This window comes from Phaseolus vulgaris, chromosome 10, assembly GCF_051622355.1.
Source record: "Phaseolus vulgaris cultivar YP4 chromosome 10, ASM5162235v1, whole genome shotgun sequence".
Taxonomy (NCBI): domain Eukaryota; kingdom Viridiplantae; phylum Streptophyta; class Magnoliopsida; order Fabales; family Fabaceae; genus Phaseolus; species Phaseolus vulgaris.
The window spans coordinates 2,785,084-2,804,009 of NC_143507.1; the positions used below are offsets into that span (position 1 = coordinate 2,785,084).

Below are 18,926 nucleotides of genomic sequence, written 5' to 3' on the forward strand. Positions count from 1 at the left end.
CTTTCATTTTGTCTTTGATGAGAAGGGAAGGTCCGTCTGAAAAAGACTTTCTAATGCTTAAGTCAGTAGGAGCACAAAAGTGATATGTTCTTAACAATATAAGAGTTAAGAGTATGAGATAAGATAAAGTGTACTTCCTAGAGAGTATGTATTTATAGATTTTTTAGGTGATGTTCTTTGAGTTGGTCCATGAGACCTTTAGATTAACCATATGATTACTATTTATTGTTTCATAAATAGTCGTTCATCATTTAAGGCTCAACAATTAGACCGTTTCACTCATAATGGTCATTGATGACAATGAAGGTTGAGTTAGAAGATGTATACAGTCACCCCAAACTCTTTAATATTTCTGACCTTAAGATGAGTGGCTACATATTCATGGTCTATAATTATAAAAAACCTATTAAGTCATAATATATTTATATTAAAAAACTTTTATAATCTAATCCACATGTTATCTTAAAAAATAAATGCAATAACTTTCTTACTAATATATACATGTTCCAGCCAAGAGTCGTGGTGACCTTAGACCTAAAACATTCAGTATAGCCAATAATAAGTATACTCTTAGCTAGCGTGTGATCTGTCTTTCCCTGACATCTTCTTGAGTATATATATTGTTCTTCACCCTCTGCTTCTACATTACCTGGTTTTATTATTGACCTTCTTCCATAATAAATACTCTCCTTTACTCATATGCTGATTACTCGAAATTCTCACAATTTGTACTGATATGACATAAAATCTCTTTAAAACCACCTCAACAAATGATCCTTTAATATACGGGTTTGATTAATAACACTATAACTCCTAGTCTCGAGTAATAGTAAGTCATTAAAACTTAAAAACCAAGTTAATTCAAACTATCTTCGATCAATCTACATTTCCTTAACCTCAAATTCGACCCATATCACTACAATACCATACCAATAAAATCTAAAATTTAGACTAACGAAATTAGTGTATTTAAAAATCTAAAACAAAAATCAAATACACACAATCCGCCTGTGAGTACGCATCAAACTAGTCTCCTTAAAAACATACTTCGAACTTAAACACATTCCGACCCGATTCTTTTGAACTTGGTAGCGTGACCCGATAACATCCTTAACAAAGCCGAAAAACCAACATCAACGATAACCCTTCTACCCAACACTGATCCATCAACCCAAAATGGCGTCACTTCACCACCACCACCACCACCTTCTTCTCTCTCTTCCGTTCCCTCACTCTCCAACTCCACCCAAACGCTTGTTCTTCAAAACCACACGCCCACTCATTACAACACGCGCCACCGTCGAATCCCCAACTCCAAAACGACGCGGCCGAAAGAAGAAGCCCCCACCACCCGAAACACCACCTGCAAACGACACGCCGGAGCCCCAAAACGCAGAGGCTAAAAAGGAACAACCTTCGGAGGACGACGAGCTCTTCGACTACGACGACGGCATCGACTTCCCCTACGAGGATCCGCCTCTGGTGTGCTGCTACGGCGCGGCGCGGAGGGAGTTCATCCCCGGGGTGCGGGTGCAGTTGCATCCGATGCATGCGGACAAATACTCGGAATGGAAGATGCTGCAGTGGAAGCCACCGGAGTTCGCGCGGGCGCCGGGGGGGCCGCCCTCGAACGTGGCGGTGGCGCACGTGCGGCTTGGGGGGCGCGCCGCGTTTTTGGGGAAGGTGGGGAGGGACGAGTTCGGGGATGATTTGGTGCTGACGATGAACAAGGAGAGGGTGCAGACAAGAGGGGTTAAGTTTGATGAGGGGCGCAGAACTGGGTGCTCGTACATGAAGGTGAAGTTTGAGGAGGGGAAGATGAAGATGGAGACGGTTAAGGACTCTGCTGAGGACGCGCTTCTTGCATCTGAACTCAACCTTGCAGTTTTGAAAGAGGTATTTGTTTTGATTCTTCAACTGTTTTGTGCTTAGGCCTATGAATTATTGCTGTTGAGAAACATTAAGAATGTGTTTGGAAGTTTAATTGAATCAACTAATCAAGGTTTTTACTGAATTGAAGGGAAAGGAAATTGGTTGGAGAGAAAATGTAAGGTAAAGGTGAGTATAGATGAACTCTAGAAGTAAAAGTTCTAATTTTCCTTCCTTGTAAAATTCAAACATTTTTTTGTCTCTCTTATTTTCTTTCCATATCAAAGAGACTCTAGAGAACCACGGTTGAGCTTTGAGGAGATCAACTTAACCATTAGGTTTAAACTTAGTGACATAGAATAGAACCAACAACAACCTATTGTCTTCTTCCCAGAAGGAAGATGAAATAACTCCCATGTTTTGTTATGTTCAAGAGCCGCATTTCAGTAATCAGGGTTTGTCACCGTCTAGGATGATCAAGTGCTTTTGTCACATTTTTAGGAATAGTAATAGAAAAAACAGAATAAATAAAGGAAAAACAGGAAGGAGACAACTTGTGGTAGCTAAGAAAATTGTAAATAGGGTGAGGACCACAGGTAGAACAAGCACCTTTGCGAATGGTAATGGGCCTACTCGAGTCATCATGATCAGGAGCTCATGGTATTAAGTGATGGTTAAGGACCTGCTTGGGGCACTGAACTAGCTATTTGGTTCCTGCGTTGATAAGTAATAAGAGGTGGTGGCGATGGTTTAGGAGGATTGTGTATGGAATTTTGGGTGTAAAGAGTAGAAGGAACAGAATATTCATTAAGGGCACAGGTAGAACATGTTGGAAAAAATTAGAATCCTGTGTAGAAGGATGGAAGAAGCGAGTTGGTCCAAAAAATGTGACATTAGCATACATACTTCTTGGTGGGGAGTAACTGATATCCTTTTTAAAGTTGAGAATAGTCCAAGAAGACTCATTTGATGCTCTAGCTGAGAGTTTATCTAACCTAAATACATGCCATGGACAAACAAGTGGAGAGATATGAAAGAGGGATTATTTTTAAAATGGAATGGAGTAGGAAACTTTATTTTCAAGTTAAGAAGAAGACATTATGTTAATGAGAAAACAGGCAGTTAGGCTAGCATCATCCCAATCTGTTAATGGTTGTGGGATTTTTGAATATTGTAGTTGCATATTTCTTGGACTTGGAAAAGCATTTAGCAACTATGTATAGACTTGGTAATGCTGTAAACAATTCTCATTAAGCTGAGTGTGGAGGCACCAAGTGTTTATTTTGAATGATCTTTTTTAACACACTGCACTTTGGATAAAAAGGTGATGAAAATAGCAGCTAATCTTTTATGCAGTGCAAAAAGGATGGGTGAAATTTAATGTTTGTGCTTACTGTGAGTAGTGTGAGAAGGATGACAATTTAAGATGAAGGAAGGTTAAAAGAAATTATTGATGGACAAAGAGTGCAAATCAACAAAATATTACATAACAATTGAATACATTGCCAATTTGACTGTTGTTACATTTCTTTTGTTAGCTTGCAAACCAAACACTTTATTTTGATGTCATAAAGATACTGGGTAGGGAAATTGAATGTGACTTTAGGTGGTATAACTCCATAGATGAAGATATTTGTTACAGTAAGAGTGGGACTATGTTGCCTTGTTTGTTGTGTGAAGTGTACACTGAGTTTGTTGTGATTTCTTTTGTGTGGACTACTGCAGGCCAGGATTTTCCATTTCAATTCAGAAGTTCTTACATGCCCCACTATGGAATCAACTCTATTCAGAGCAATTAAGTGGACAAGAAAGTTTGGTGGTCTTGTATTTTTTGATTTAAATCTGCCATTATCCTTGTGGAGATCTCGCGATGAGACTAGAGAAAGAATAAAAAAAGCATGGAATGAAGCAGACATCATTGAAGTTTCAAGAAGCGAGCTAGAATTCCTTCTAGATGAAGAATATTACGAGAGAAAGAGAAATTACAGGCCACAATACTTTGCTGAAAGTTACGAACAAACCAAGAATTTACAAGAGTATTACCATTACACTCCTGAAGAAATTGCTCCTTTGTGGCATGATCGACTTAAATTCCTGTTTGTAACCGATGGAACAATTAGAATTCACTACTATACCCCTTCTTTTGATGGATCTGTTGTTGGAACTGAAGATGTGCTCATAACTCCATTTACCTGTGATAGAACTGGCTCAGGTGATGCTATTGTAGCTGCTATTTTAAGAAAGCTAACCACATGCCCAGAGATGTTTGAAAATCAAGATGTTTTGGAGAGACAACTACGCTTTGCTGTTGCAGCAGGAATTATAGCCCAATGGACTATTGGTGCTATCAGAGGTTTTCCTACTGAAAGTGCTACTCAGAACCTCAAAGAACAAGTTTATGTACCTTCAATGTGGTGATAAATTGTATGTGTAACTTCAATAGAGCTTAGCAGAGTTCAAAGGCATTAGTTGGCAGTTATTGTTTGATTATTCATTTGGTTCTTAGATTGCTAAAGTTGTTTAGTTCTTTGCTTTGGCTCCAATTCATGTCATCCAATGCCTTACTTTTTCATGACAGGAGGCAGGGTGTGAATTGAAATTTTTGTAGGTAATAGTTGTAATGTACACTATTTTTGTAACACTTTGTATTTCTAATGTTCTTCTCTTTCTTCCTCATTGTTGACCTTCTGCTGCTTTAGTTTTAGGCACCTTCGTTCTATTCATGCAACAATCTACTATTTGATTTCTTTATTTCTACAAAAAATTTAGCATAAAATAATAGATTTTGTTTGGTAATACATCTATATTTTTGAATATTTTGGTCATTTGCATATACTTTACTGTTAACAACTAAGTGAGTGAGATTATGGTTACAACTTCTTAGATGAGAGCATATTATATAAGGTTTTAGGTCTCGGGTAAAGATTACACTGTATGTGCTAAATTTTGCGATATGTGATTACACTATATGTGCTAAATTTTGTGTTTTTAGTACAAGAAAGGGACAGCAAGAGTGTTATACAAAACAATTCTTTCACATAAAATTATATCTATGTAGCACAGACACTGATACGATACCGACACGGACATGGAGATACGTAAAATCTCTAAAATGTAGGATACGAATCTATATATTATATAATTATGAATTATATAAATTGACAATAAAGAGTTATGCGCACAAGTATGTTCTAAATTAATTTTTGGAGTAGAAAGATGTTTTTCATGACTGGTTTACAATGATTTGTTTCTTATTTTTATAATAATAATAACAATTTATACAATAAAGTTTGATTTTTTAGAAAATTAATGTATTTTTCTTTTTTAAAATTGTGTTAAAACCATAATAGAATTGACATAAATCTAACAAATAATTGAAAACTTCACAGATACGTATCCTACAGGTGTCAATGAGTATCGGTGTCCGAGACACACCATTTAAGAAGAGTTTCTGAAGAATTATATTGTGTTGTGAATGTTGATTAACTTTCTAGTAATAATTTAAGTAGAGTTATCTTTCTTTATAAATCCTTCCTTTTCTTTTGAAGATATCTCAAACAAATACCTATAATTCTAGTTTTCAAATTATATGAAGCCAAACACATTTCAAATTGGACCTATTATTATTATTTTTGTCATCTTTTTAATAAGGTAATTTTAACTTTTAATAAATAAAATAATATTTTTATTTAATAAAATAATTGAGCATCCTTTTACTAATAAATAAGCCCATAACTGCTCTATTTAAAAGTAACCACCAAATAATTTTTTTCAACACTATTTCAAAAATTATATATTTTTTAAATTATATTCTTTTAATGTTTTTAATAATATCTTTTTAAAACTGTATATTTTAGAAAGTGTAATATTTTTAAAGCGTAAATAACGACAATTCGTTGCGAGGTTACTCTATTTAAAATTTCAATAATATTTTCTCATATGAATATAAAATATTAATAAAGTAATATGATTTGAAATTTTGGTTATTTACGTTTATAAAATAATAATAATAATAATATGTTTATGAAAGAAAAAAAATATTTAATAAGAATAGTGTAACCTTTTTCACACAAAACTACGATAATCTCTATCATAAAAACTATAACAAAAGATAATTAAAGTAAATAACATATTATCTTCATTTTTAACCCTCTAAATAAATTAAACTCTAATTAATATTAATTTATTAAAAAAGTAAAGGATATAACTCTTACCACTAAATTTTGATTAGTCAATTAAGAAAAAAAATCTAGTCAGAATGTTAAATAAGGAGACCTTAATAAAAATGGAAAGAAAATAAAATAAAGAAATATATATGTGAAATTAGGAAACTATATTATTGTTATCATAATAAATTTGTAATATTTTGTATTTCCCTTTTTCCCTTAAGTATAACAAACCATCTCACACTATCTCACAATATTTTCTCCACTTTCTCTTCTTCAAGTTTGATTTCAAAGTGCAAAAGATTGTGAGTTGTGTATTTGATTTGATTCGGAGTGTTTTCGTGAAACAATTTTGTTGAACGCATTCAAAGGTGTCGTTTTCAATGACTTGTGAAAGGGATAACGTTTTTCACTCTCTAGTTGCCTTCATTGTTGATCAATATCTCTCACAAAACCAATTCTCCCAAACGCAGGCCATCTTCCACAATGAAGCTTCGTCACTCTTTGCAAATTCATCAACAAATGAGGTTAATCTTTCTACTTTTTTAACCTTTTGTTGTTTTCTTTTCTCTTTCAAGTTTTCACGAATGAGTTCGCGTTCTTTTTTCACTTTTCTCCCAAATTTGTTGTTTTTGCGGTGTTTCAGAATTTGTTGAGTTTGGAGGAGATGCTGAATCAATATGTATTTATGAAGCAACAGACTATAATGTTAGAGAAAGAAAAGGTGATGGTGATGCAAGAGAAAAATAGAATCCAAATGTTGTTGCAAAACATTCAGAATGCTCTTGACAGTTTCCATGCAAGATCACCTTTGTCCAATGCCGCAACTATTATCACAAATTCTGCAGTTGTTCCTCCAATGCAAAGTTCTAATAGAAATCCTCCAGGTTGGTACACTATTTTTCTAGTTCTTAATGAATTAAAATATGGTTAATGTTGATTTTTGTATTTTTGAGTTCTTTTCATCCTAAACCTATATGCAAAACACATTGTCGTTGTCACCTATACCCGTGGACAATGTAAGCTTGTCATCACCTATGATCAAAGAGCTTGACGAAAAGAGAAAAGATACTCCCATAGTAGATGGATCTATAGTTGCAAAGAAACCTCGTGGTAGACCACCCGGCCAAAAAAATAAAGTCCAAGGTATAGAATTGTTTATATTTTTGTAAAGTATACACTAAGTTTTTATATGTGATCAATTACATTTTTTACTTTATCCTTATTTCTAGGTATAAAGAAATTGTTAACATCTCCAAATAACAAAGTAGATTTTGGATCCAATTCTGCAACAACTCAATTGGTCCAGAACTGTGCACTCGGGGAATGACATATTTCAACTAATTCATTTCAATGTTCTAATGCATCCCTGCCTATTGAGATTTCAACCAATAGAGTTATGGTTGAAACTGTAAAACAAATGGTTTGTAAAGAAGACAATCATGACATTTCTTATATTGAGGCACATAGTGATCAATCAAATAAGGAGAATACAAATTAGACAAGTTAGAGAGATGCAACCAAGACAAGTACGAGGACATTGGACAAGTCATCACCAAATGAGATTCCTACCTCTGAGTCCCATAAGGACACAATTGATTGGACACACCTTGAATTTCAAACATAAGATTCGACAATTGGTCTATAGTTGATTTTTCAAACTTCGAAATAGATGACTAAAATGTATCAATAATAATTTCACCTTCTGTTGCTTTATTTTTATGCTTTTTCTATTCCTACAACAATCTTCAAATTAGTGTGACACACTTCAAATAAGCAATGTTTCATGGAGGCTTAAGATATATCATTTTTATATTATTAACTTTTAAATTGATTAAAAGTGAACAATTTTATTATAAATTTCCCATCACATTATAAATATTATTTTTATTCATATTTGAATTGTTATTAATTATTATATTATTATATTATATAATAAAATAAACTCAAATAGATTACGTTGTTCATTAAATTTCCTTTAATACTTACCAATAACCCTAACCATAGAAAAAATAGATGTGTACTTATATATTTACAAATAAAAGAAAAAGTGTTGTACCTTGATAAATGTTGCAACTCTGAAATCAAATTATGATAAACCTTTCATAATGTGATGTTTAACAAAAGAATATAAATTAATTTTATTTGTAGTTTTAGTCTTTATATTTTATAAAATTCATAATTTAAGTTATTTAGTTTTCAATTATTTTTATTTAATTTAAATTTGCATTATATCTTATTTTTTTCCTTTATATAAAATTAAAATTATTAGACTAAAATAATATATTTCTTTGTTTGTTGAGACATCTATATTTTTTAATATTTTGATCATTTACATAATATATCATACTCTCACAAATCAAAAATTCTCCAATTGACTATATTGCTACATTCATTAGTGCAAAATGTTAAAATAACTACTATTTATTAAATGCGTTTTTACCTCAAACGTAGTCTTTCAAAAGACGGTGACATTTTTTAAATTATTTTCATTTATGAATGTGTCTATTTTTTTTTTCTTTTCATCACCATTCTATGTTGTTGTTCAACTTTCTTTTGTGCTTGACCATGACACACCTTGCTCGTGGCCTCATTTCCCGTATACTTCTCGGAGACATTAGGTAAGGTTCGAGTGGACGATCACCAAATGGGTGCTCATTGCCAGGAAAAATCCTTAATTTTTTATTCCTGTCCTGTATCCATTAATTTTTGGACACACATTGAGTCGAGTTGGTCCAAGAGAAGGTTGAGTCAATTCATTATGAACCCAAGTTAAGTCAAGTTAACCTAGGTTCAAATTGCGTTCAGTCAATCCATGTCCAAGTCAAGTTGATTCGGCTTGGACACACATCGAATTAAGTCACCCTAGACCTAAGACAAGTCGAGTTGGCCTAGATCAAGTCTAGTCAGAGTCAACCCGAGCTCGAGTCCAGCTTAGACCTAATTAAGCCGATTCGATCCAGACTCCAAATAAGTTGAGTCAACTCTAGCCTAGGTCAATTTAAGTTGGTCAGACTCAAGTCGAGCAGAGTAAGCCCAAACCTAGATAAAGTTGAGTGAGCCTAGACTTAAGTCGAATCGAGTTGATCCAACCTAGGTTACGTAGAGTCAGCCCAAACCAAGTGCAACTAAGTCAACCTAACCCAAGTCAAACTGAGCAAGCCTTAACCCAAATCAAGCTAAGTAGACATGGACAAAAGTCAAATTAAGTCATCCCATACCTAGGTCAAGCTTTGTCATTTTAGGTTAAGGTGAACAAACAAATAAATATATTATTTTAGTCTAATAATTTTATATAAAGGAAAAAATAAGATAATAGATGAAAATTAAATTAAATTAAAATAATTAAAAAATAAATAAGTTAAATTGTGAATTTTATAAAATATAAAGACTAAAAGTACAATTAAACTTAATTTATATTCTGTTGTTAAACATGACCTTATAAGCATATAAAAAGGTTTATCTTAACTTGATTTATACAACACTTTTTCTTGTTTCCAAATATATAAGTAAAAAATTATTTTTAGACGGTTATTGGTTCAGTACTGCACTAAAAGATAATTTAATGAATAATGTAATTTATTTGAATCTGCTTTACTATATAATAATTGATAACAGTTAAGATATGGATAACAAATACATTTATCATAACATAAGTTGTGATGGGTATAATAAAATTGTTCACTTTTAATCAATTCAAAAGTTAATAATATAAAAATGATATATCTTAAAGCCTCCACGAAACTCTTATAGTAGTTTTTTTTCTAAAAGCTTAACTAAGTATTTATTTCTTTGTATGCTTAAGCCGAACCAAATTCATTATGTTTTGTTACAATTTAAATAATTGCACCTAATTATTGTCATTTTTCAAATGCTCTTCTAACATGTTATGTAACTATATATTTTCTTCAAAATATGCTTGTTCAAAGTATAGGTAAGCATTACATCCAACTAATGAACCAAAGAGTAGGTTTCATCTTAAATGACAACATAACAAAATGAAACTTTGTAAGAATTGATGTAGTCAAAGTCAGACTTGAAGAAAGTCAGCTCTAGTTTTATTCTTGAAAGAAAAGAAAAAAAAACACAATTAAAGGTTTATTAATTCGAATAAATTTTCATGATGACTTTTTAAATGGACTATTTTCAATAACTTATTTTGAGTGAACCTTGCAAATCACAAATTAAGAGTGCGAGTCCACTTTGTGTCAAAAAAATGTGAATGAAAACATTAAGTAACAAAATAATTTCAAATTAAAACATACTTCTAAGGATTATCCCTTGACGATCAAAAAATTATTGATTCAGGATTTCTATATCTCTTGACATTTTAGTCATCTCATTCAAAGTTTGAAAAATTAACTTTAGATCAATCGTCCAGTTGTGTGTTTGAAAATTCAAGGTGTACCCAATCGGTTGTGTTCTTGTCAGACTTAGAAGTACGAATCTCATTTAAAAATGACTTGTCCAATGTCTTCGTACTTGTCTTGGTTGTATCCCCCTTACTTGTGTAGTTTGTATTCTCCTTATTTGTTTCACCATTGTGTGCTTCAATAGGAGAAATGTCATGATTGTTTTCTTTACAAACCATTTGTTTTATAGGTTCAACACTGACTCAATTGGTTGAAATCACATATACTTTGTTATTTGGAGATGGTAATAGTGTCTTTATACATATAATTGACGATAAAGTAAGAAAAATAATTGATGACATATGAAAACATAGTGTATACTTTACATATACATAAACAATTCTATACCTTGGACTTTATGGACTTTATTTTTCTGGTTGGGTGGTCTACCACAAGGTTTCTTTGTAACTGTGGACCCATCTACTGTTGGAGTGTCTTTTCTCTTTTTGTCAAACACTCTAATCATAGGTGATGACAAGGTATAGGTGACAACACCATTGTGTTTTGCATAGGAAAAATGGTACTAGTAGACAAAACTAACATAAAAGAGAAAAAATAAATCATTAGGAACTAAAAAATGAAAAAAATCAACATTAACAATATTTGAATTCATTAACAACTATAAAAACTGTGTAACAACATGAAAGATTTGTATTATAATTTTGCATTGGAGGAAGAACTACAAAATTTGTTATAATGGTTGCGGCATTAGACAAGGGCGATCTTGCATAGAAACTGTGGAGAGCATTATGCATTTCTTGCAATAACATTTAGATTATATTTTTCTCTTGCATCACCATCACCTTTTCTTTATGCAACACTATATTATGATTTTTCATAAACACATATCGATTCATCATCTCCTCCAAACTGAACAAATTCTGGGACACCAACAAAACAAAAAATTGAGGAGAAGAGTGAAGAAGGAACGCCAACTCATAGGTGAAAATTTGAAAGAGAAAAGAAAAGAACAAAAAAAGGTTGTTAAAGAGAAAGATTAATTCATACTTTTTTTAAAAAAATAATTATTCAATATATTGGTATAAAATTTTAATTAATTAAAATCTACATAAAAAAATCCTCATATTTTTATTATTCAGATATTTTTAGAAATAATGATAAATTTGTAAAGTTACATTTTAAATATTTTAAAAAAATTATAAATTCTCTCACAATCATCACACATCACTCACGAATTCTACTAAATATTTTCTATAAATTTACTCTACATACTTTAATCTAAAGAATCTTACTTTCTTCGTATTTTCTCTCAAATTGCTCCAAATTTACTCTGTTCTTTAATAACCTCAATTGGTAAACATTCTTTGTGTTCTTTCAACATAGCAAGGAGGCTGATTGACAATATAGGTTGACATTTTTTTTTTCTATCTTCTACTCTCTTTTTTATTATCTATACAACACATTATTTATGGAGTCTCACATGAAAGCTTGAGTTTGATTATTTTTTTTCCTCAATGAATCGGTAATCTATTTGGATTAGATTTTGAATGACTTTGTTTTACAAATGATGAAATTTCAAATCTAAGAATTGTTAGAGTGTAGAAAAATTATTTGACTAAACCCTAATCTTCAATCAACGAGTTCGTGATTGTATGAGTTTTACTTATATTATTGATTAGTGTGATATTAATTAATTTAAAGTGAATTTAAATGGTGATAGTTAATAGTTGAATCAACGTAAGTAGTTAATCTGTTTTAATCTTATTCCTAATTTTACAAAATCAAATAAAATCAAACGAAATCAAAACAAATCAAATCAAAACAAATCAAAGAAAAGAAAATCAAAAGCCATAAATCAAAGCAAATAAAATAAAAATAAATCAAAGCAAATAAAATAAAAATAAATGAAATCATATAAGTAAAATAAATCAAAATGAAATCTTAACAAAATAAAAATAACCATATCAAGAACTATCCTAGACCCTAAAATATTCTTGATATTCTAAAACTAACCTAAAATCTTATCTTATTTATAAAATAATTAAATATAACACTGATGAATATAAGTAAAATTCATACAATCATTGATTCATTGATTAAAAGAAATAATTTTTCTACACTCTAACAATTCTTATATTAAAAAAATAGAAAATAGAAAGAAAGATGTGAATCCGTGTTTGGATTAAGAATAAGATGCGTCAATGACGAATTTTGAGTGATTTGTGCAGAAAGTTTATTAAGTTTGTGAAGATGAGATGGTTAGGATAGAATTTATAAATTTTTAAAATTTTAAAATTTGTTCTTATTTTTAAAAATATTTAAATAATAAAATATAATTTTTTTTGTAAGTCTCAGTTAATTAAATTTCTGTACATTATTTCTTGAATAATTATTTTCATGTTGGAACATGACTATAAAAATAAAAATAATACTTGTAAAGGAAATATTTTTAACTAAGAAATCACCATTGTTTTAACTCACAACTCAGGATAGAAAAGAAAACCATCTTGATTGAATTTAAAAACGATTAAATTTAATTTAAAAATAAAAGATCAAACTAAATCTAATTAAAAATAAAATTATAATTTAACCTAAATAAAGGAACCACGTGTCATAAACGTGTACATATGTCCCTTCTAAAATAAAATAAAAATGTGCATGTATTAAGGGTAATATGGTAATGTGATGTGTTTGGACCAGCCCATCATATTATTAATAGAATAAAAAGGATAAAAAAAGATAAAACTCTGAGTAAATGTGTGTGAATAATGAAGATAAAGATATAGAGATAATATTAGATAAAAGAAGATATGAAAAGATAAAAAAAATGGAAAGATAAAATAAAGAAAATTGGGAAAGTATAAATAAATTTGAAACTTTTATATTTTCCTTTTTCTTCAAAACTCACTTACCCTCTCACACTACTCACACTATCTTCTTCCTTTCTCTAATTTTAGAGTGCAAAAAATCTTGAGTTCTGTATTAGATCGTCATTTTGGTATTCCTCTTTTGTTTGATTTGATTGGGTACTGTGTTTTTGAAACCATCTTGTTAAAGGTATTCAAAGTTGTGCTTCACAATGACCTGTGAAAGAGGTAACTTTTCTCGTGCTCTAGTTGCATTCATTGTGGATCAACATCTCTCTCGCAACCAACTCTTCCAAACGCGAGCTTCCTTTCACAACGAAGCTTCCTCACTCTTTGCCAATGCGCCACCAAATCAGGTTATTCATTTGTTCTTTCTTTCTTAATCTTCTTCTTCTTTTCTTTTTTCTTTCAAATTTCTTTCTTCACTCTTCTACTCAATCTTTGTTTTCTTTGTCTCCCAGAATTTATTGAGTTTGGAGGATATGCTGAATCAATATATATTCATAAAGAAGCAGAATGTAGAGTTGAATAAAGAAAAGGTGATGCTGATGCAAGAGAAAAATAGAATCCAGAGACTGTTGCAAGACATGCAGAATGCTGTGGACATTTTCAATACAAGATCACCCTTGTCGAATGTCGCAACCATGATCACTAATTCTGCACTTGTTCCTCCAATGCAAAATTATAATACAACTCCTCCAAGTAGGTGCACACTTTTTCTGATTATTAATCTTTGAGTTCTTTTCATTTTTTAACCTTTGGATTTGTATTTTTTTCCCTTTTTGTTAGTTGCATCTACTAGTACCGTTTTTCCTTTGCAAAACACAATATCGTTGCCACCTAAATCCATGAACACTGTAAACGTCTCATCGCCTATGGTTAGAGGATTTGACAAGAAGAGAAAAGATGGTACAACAATATATGAGTCTGGAGTTGCAAAGAAACCTCATGGTAGACCACATGGTAAGAAGAAACAAGTCCAATGTATAATTGTTTATGTTTTTGTAAACCCTAAACCCTAAACCTTAAAGTCTACAATAAATTTTTATGTCGTCAATTATATTTTTACTTTATCCTCTTTTGTAGGTATAAACATGCCGCTACCATCTCCTATTAACAAAGTAGATTTTGGATCCTCATCTGCAATGACTCAATCATTGGTCGGGAACTTCGCAACCAGCGTATCACACATTTCAACTAATTCAGTTTCGACAACACATCCCACACCCAGTTCATTTCATAGTGATACACATGACGTATCCCCGCCTACTAATATTTCTCCTATTGCAACATGTAATGGGGAGGTCATTGACCCTTCTTATAATGCGATTTCAATCAAGAGAGTTATTGTTAAACCTCATGAACAAATGGTTTATAAAGAAGACAATCGTGACATTTCTCCTCGTGATGTTGGTAAGAAGGATATGGTGGACAAGACAAGTATGAGGGTGTTGGGCGTTACTTCTTCCCATATAGTTGAAAACTTGGACAAGTCATTTTCAAACAAGATTCCTATTTCTGAGTCTGAAAAGGAAAAAGACGATAGCGCACATCTTGATTTGTCAAACAGAGAATTGGAAGACTGGTTACAAATTGATTTTTCAAAGAGAGAATTGGAAGACTGGTTAAAAAATGATTTTCAAACTTCGAAATAGTGGACTCATTCACTAACTTGTCAAGAGATATAAAAATGCTGAATCAAGAATTTTTTGATCATTCATCTTAGAAGTAGTGCTCAAAGGTAGAAGTAGTGTCAAAGGTATGTTTTAATTTTGAATTTTGTTGTTATTTAATGTTTCTATTTCACATTATTTTATTGTAAATTGTATTTGGTAGTCAAATTGAACTTGTTACTTTAGGTGGTATAACCAAAAAGGTGGAGATGATAACAATTTGTTATTTTAAGAGGAATAATACTCTTCTGCATGAACATTTTGTCATGTGAAGAGAAAAACTGAATTTGTTTTAACTTTTTTTTCTTCTTCTTTTTTTTGTGTGGATTATTACAGGCTATGATTTTCAATTTCAATTCAGAAGTTCTAACATGACCACCATGCAATCAACACTACATAGAACTTAAATGAAGTTGAAAGTTTAGAGACATTTTATATTTTTTTTTTATGTAAATCTGTCATTATCTATAAGACTATGTAATATATATTTTGTTTATAAGACTATGTAATATATATTTTGTTTATGTAACTATGGTTGACTTGCTGACGATTTATTATTTAGAACTCAGAATATAAATAATGTGACAATATCACCAAGAGTTGAAATATAATAAAAAAAATTGCAATGATTTTACATGGTTTAAATTGAGGTAGTTGTTCGTTGTTGTTATAGTTTCAATTTGGTTTCTTGTTAGATGTTTTTCTTATTACTTCCACCATCATTCTATAAAACATGACACTAAAGTGTCACAATGAAGAAAGTAAAGTGTTTTGCATTTGAAAAAATATCTTGAAAAATTCAAAAGGAATCACATTTTTTAATTTATTTGATTTCCAGTTGTTAGATTCAGTTTATAATTATACTAGTTTCATTCACTTGTTACTGAAAAAAAATTATAATTAGAACATGAGATCATAAAAAGACAAGAGCAAAACAAAACATGTACGTTTATTTACGGTTTCTCCAAATTTTAAACCAAGAAAACTCAGAATATCATAAATGAAGAGACTTAAAATAAAGCATGAACATTTATTTTTATACCTTATAAGAGAGACTATTTTGATAATAATAAAAATATAATTTAAAAATATCGTGACTGAATTATGAGTATAATTTACGTTATAAATTTGTTTTTATTATTATAATTATTATTATGCACTATTTTATACACACGAATTCACATTATAAATTTGTTGTTGTTTTTATTATAACAATAATAATAAATAATAAATAATAATAATTCTTATTATTATTATGCACTCTTTTATAAAATTTATAAACAAGTTCACACAGGAATTCTGATTATAAATAATTTATTATTATTATTATTATAATTATACACTAGTTTATAAAATTTACAAATATAATTATAATTATTATTATTCAGCGAAAACACAGAGCGGATAAAACATATCATTTAAATATAATATATAATATATAATTAAATTATAACAATAATCAAATGGTATAAAACATATAATTTTAAATTTTAAATTTTTTTAAAATTTTCAAATTTTATTTATTATTTTCTTTATTTATTCTTATTGAGATAAAAATAATAAATTGTTAAGTATTATGATTCTGCCTTGGTTTGTGCTGCGTTTACTGCTAGGACTAATGTTCCGTGGATGCTTCAGAATCGATGGAATACTTGTCTTAATTTTTGTGGGACAATCAGGTTTAGGGTAACTCATATTTTTCGTGAAGGGAATGCGTGTGCTGATAAGTTGGCTAATTTAGGATTTATTCATAGAGAATCATTTCATTGGTATAATAGACTCCCAGCTAGTCTGTTCTTAGAATTCTTTATGAATAGGTATAATCTACCTATGTATCGTTTGTGTTAACATATGGATTTTGGTCTAGTCCCCCCATATTTTTGTATTTTCTTTCTTTTTTTCTTTTTTTAATAATATTTTTTTCATGTGATGGCAAATGATTGTTATTACTTGAGGTGTCAGCTTAGCTGAGATGTCAAGTTGCATAGTGATGCCTAACACAAAAACTTTATAAAAAAAAAAGTATTATGATTTATTTGATTCTCATAAGAAAAATAAAAATCGAGTTACAACGTGAAATAAATAAATTAAAAATTAAAAAAAATAATAAGTGAAAGAAGTAAAAACAGAAAGAAGTTGCTTGGTGAAACAGTTTTTAAAACAAAATTATAATATCGTTTTTAAAATGTTATAAAGCGGAATATAATAATGAAAAGAAAAATCCTATATATTTTATAATCCTTTCTTCTTCTCTACAATAATGTCGTATTCGGAACGTATTCATCTTCTGCGTTGACATCCACATCAACAATAACATCAAGATAACTTTGTACATGTGCAAAAGTCTGAATGTCCTGTATTCAAGTAAGTTCGAAATATTCTGCTTCTCTATCTTTTTCTCTTCCGCCTTTACTTGTTGTACAAAAATAAAAAGCAGAGTAAAAGAAATAAAAAATAGGGTCATTAACAATTAAACAATGAGAATTTATACAACTTGTATGAATTGATCAGAACAAAATAAACGATAATGACATTGGTTCAATAAGAAATACAAGAATGAAAAACAAGCTAAGTTTTTGTAGTTTACATCCTTTTTTGATATTTATTATTCTTTTTTTTTTTCGTTTCAATTTTTTTTTCTTACACTTCTCTTAAATTTTTCTTTCAATTGTGCCTTCTTTTTGTGTGTTCGAGGTTGTTAAAGTAACTGTTCATCAAACCAAGTTTCAATTCAAAGTTTTATTTAACTCATTCTTTTCAAATAATTGTAGTGCAGACACAGTTTCTTTCAAATTTAATATTAATTTTTTTTAGTTGAAATGTAAGTAAATGTCATAAGGTATTATATTTTGATTTTGACAATTGGAGTATGATGTGTGTTTCTCTCCTTTATAAATAAAACTGATTTTATTTGACATATTATAGGTCTGTAGTTTAGGCTAAAACTGCATCATTTTTCAAATTCAATTTTCATAGTTGTTTTCACTCTATTATTGACCACACTAGACCTGCATGGCAAAAAAACAAAATAAAAGCAAATAAAATAAAATATAAACAAATCCAATAAAAGAAAATCAAAAGCAATAAATCAAAGCAAATAAAATAAAAATAAATGAAAGCAAATAAAATAAAATCAAAACAAGAAAATCAAAGGCAATAAATCAAAGCAAATAAAATAAAAACAAACCAAAGCAAATAAAATAAAATAAAATAAAATGAAATCATATCAGTAAAATAAATCAAAATGAAATCTTAACAACATAAAATTAACCATATCAAGAATTATCCTAGAACCTAAAATATTCTTGATTGCAACAACTCCAATTTGATATTTAAGTTGTACTATACATAAAATAAAATAATTAAATATAACACTAATCAATATAAGTAAAATTCATACTGATTGATTAAAGATTAGGGTTTAGTCAAATAATTTTTCTGACAATTCTTAGATTGAAATTTCATCCTTTGGAAAATAAAATCATTCATTTTCTAAGTCTCAAATTAATATAAAATATTATTAATAATAATAATAATAATATGTTGATAAAAAAAATCATATCTATTGATATTTTACTAAAATTTACTAAAATGTCAAGAGATATGAAAAAATATTTAATGTTTGATCTTTTTATTGTGCCCAATTCATATCATTAATAGAATAAAAAGGGTAAAAAGATAAAATTCTAACTAATGTGTGGATAATTAAGGAAAAAAAAATCTATAGAAGATATTAGATAGAAAAAGATAAAAGATAAATAAAAAAAATGGAAAGAGAAATTAAGCGAAATTGAGAAAGTATAAATAAGTTTGAAAGTTTTATATTTCTTTCTTCCCTTCAAGACTCATCACAGACTCTTACTCTGTTCTTCCTTACTCTGTTCTTCCTTTCTCTGTTTCAGAGCGCAGAAAATATTGAGTTCTGCATTTGATCGTCTTTCTGGTATTTCTCTTTCGTGTTTCTGAAACCATTGTTGA

At 29.9% G+C, this 18,926-nt stretch overlaps 1 protein-coding gene and 1 pseudogene across 2 annotated transcripts; both read left to right on the forward strand.

Annotated features, from left to right (window-relative positions):
* The first annotated feature begins 1,055 nt into the window (after window positions 1-1,055).
* FLN1 (fructokinase-like 1) lies at window positions 1,056-4,545 on the forward strand. 2 transcript variants are annotated; one of them, XM_090296769.1, is made up of 3 exons: window positions 1,056-1,896; window positions 2,021-2,058; window positions 3,595-4,545. In XM_090296769.1, exons 1-2 carry the CDS (start codon window positions 1,177-1,179, stop codon window positions 2,054-2,056), a joined length of 756 nt encoding a protein of 251 aa, XP_090152895.1. In that variant the 5' UTR covers window positions 1,056-1,176; the 3' UTR covers window positions 2,057-2,058; window positions 3,595-4,545. The 2 variants fall into 2 exon arrangements, with proteins under 2 accessions (XP_090152895.1, XP_068478361.1); XM_068622260.2 differs by lacking the exon at window positions 2,021-2,058 and having other exon boundaries at window positions 1,060-1,896.
* Window positions 4,546-6,418: 1,873 nt separating this feature from the next.
* LOC150024152 (uncharacterized) lies at window positions 6,419-14,930 on the forward strand (annotated as a pseudogene).
* Window positions 14,931-18,926: the final 3,996 nt, after the last annotated feature.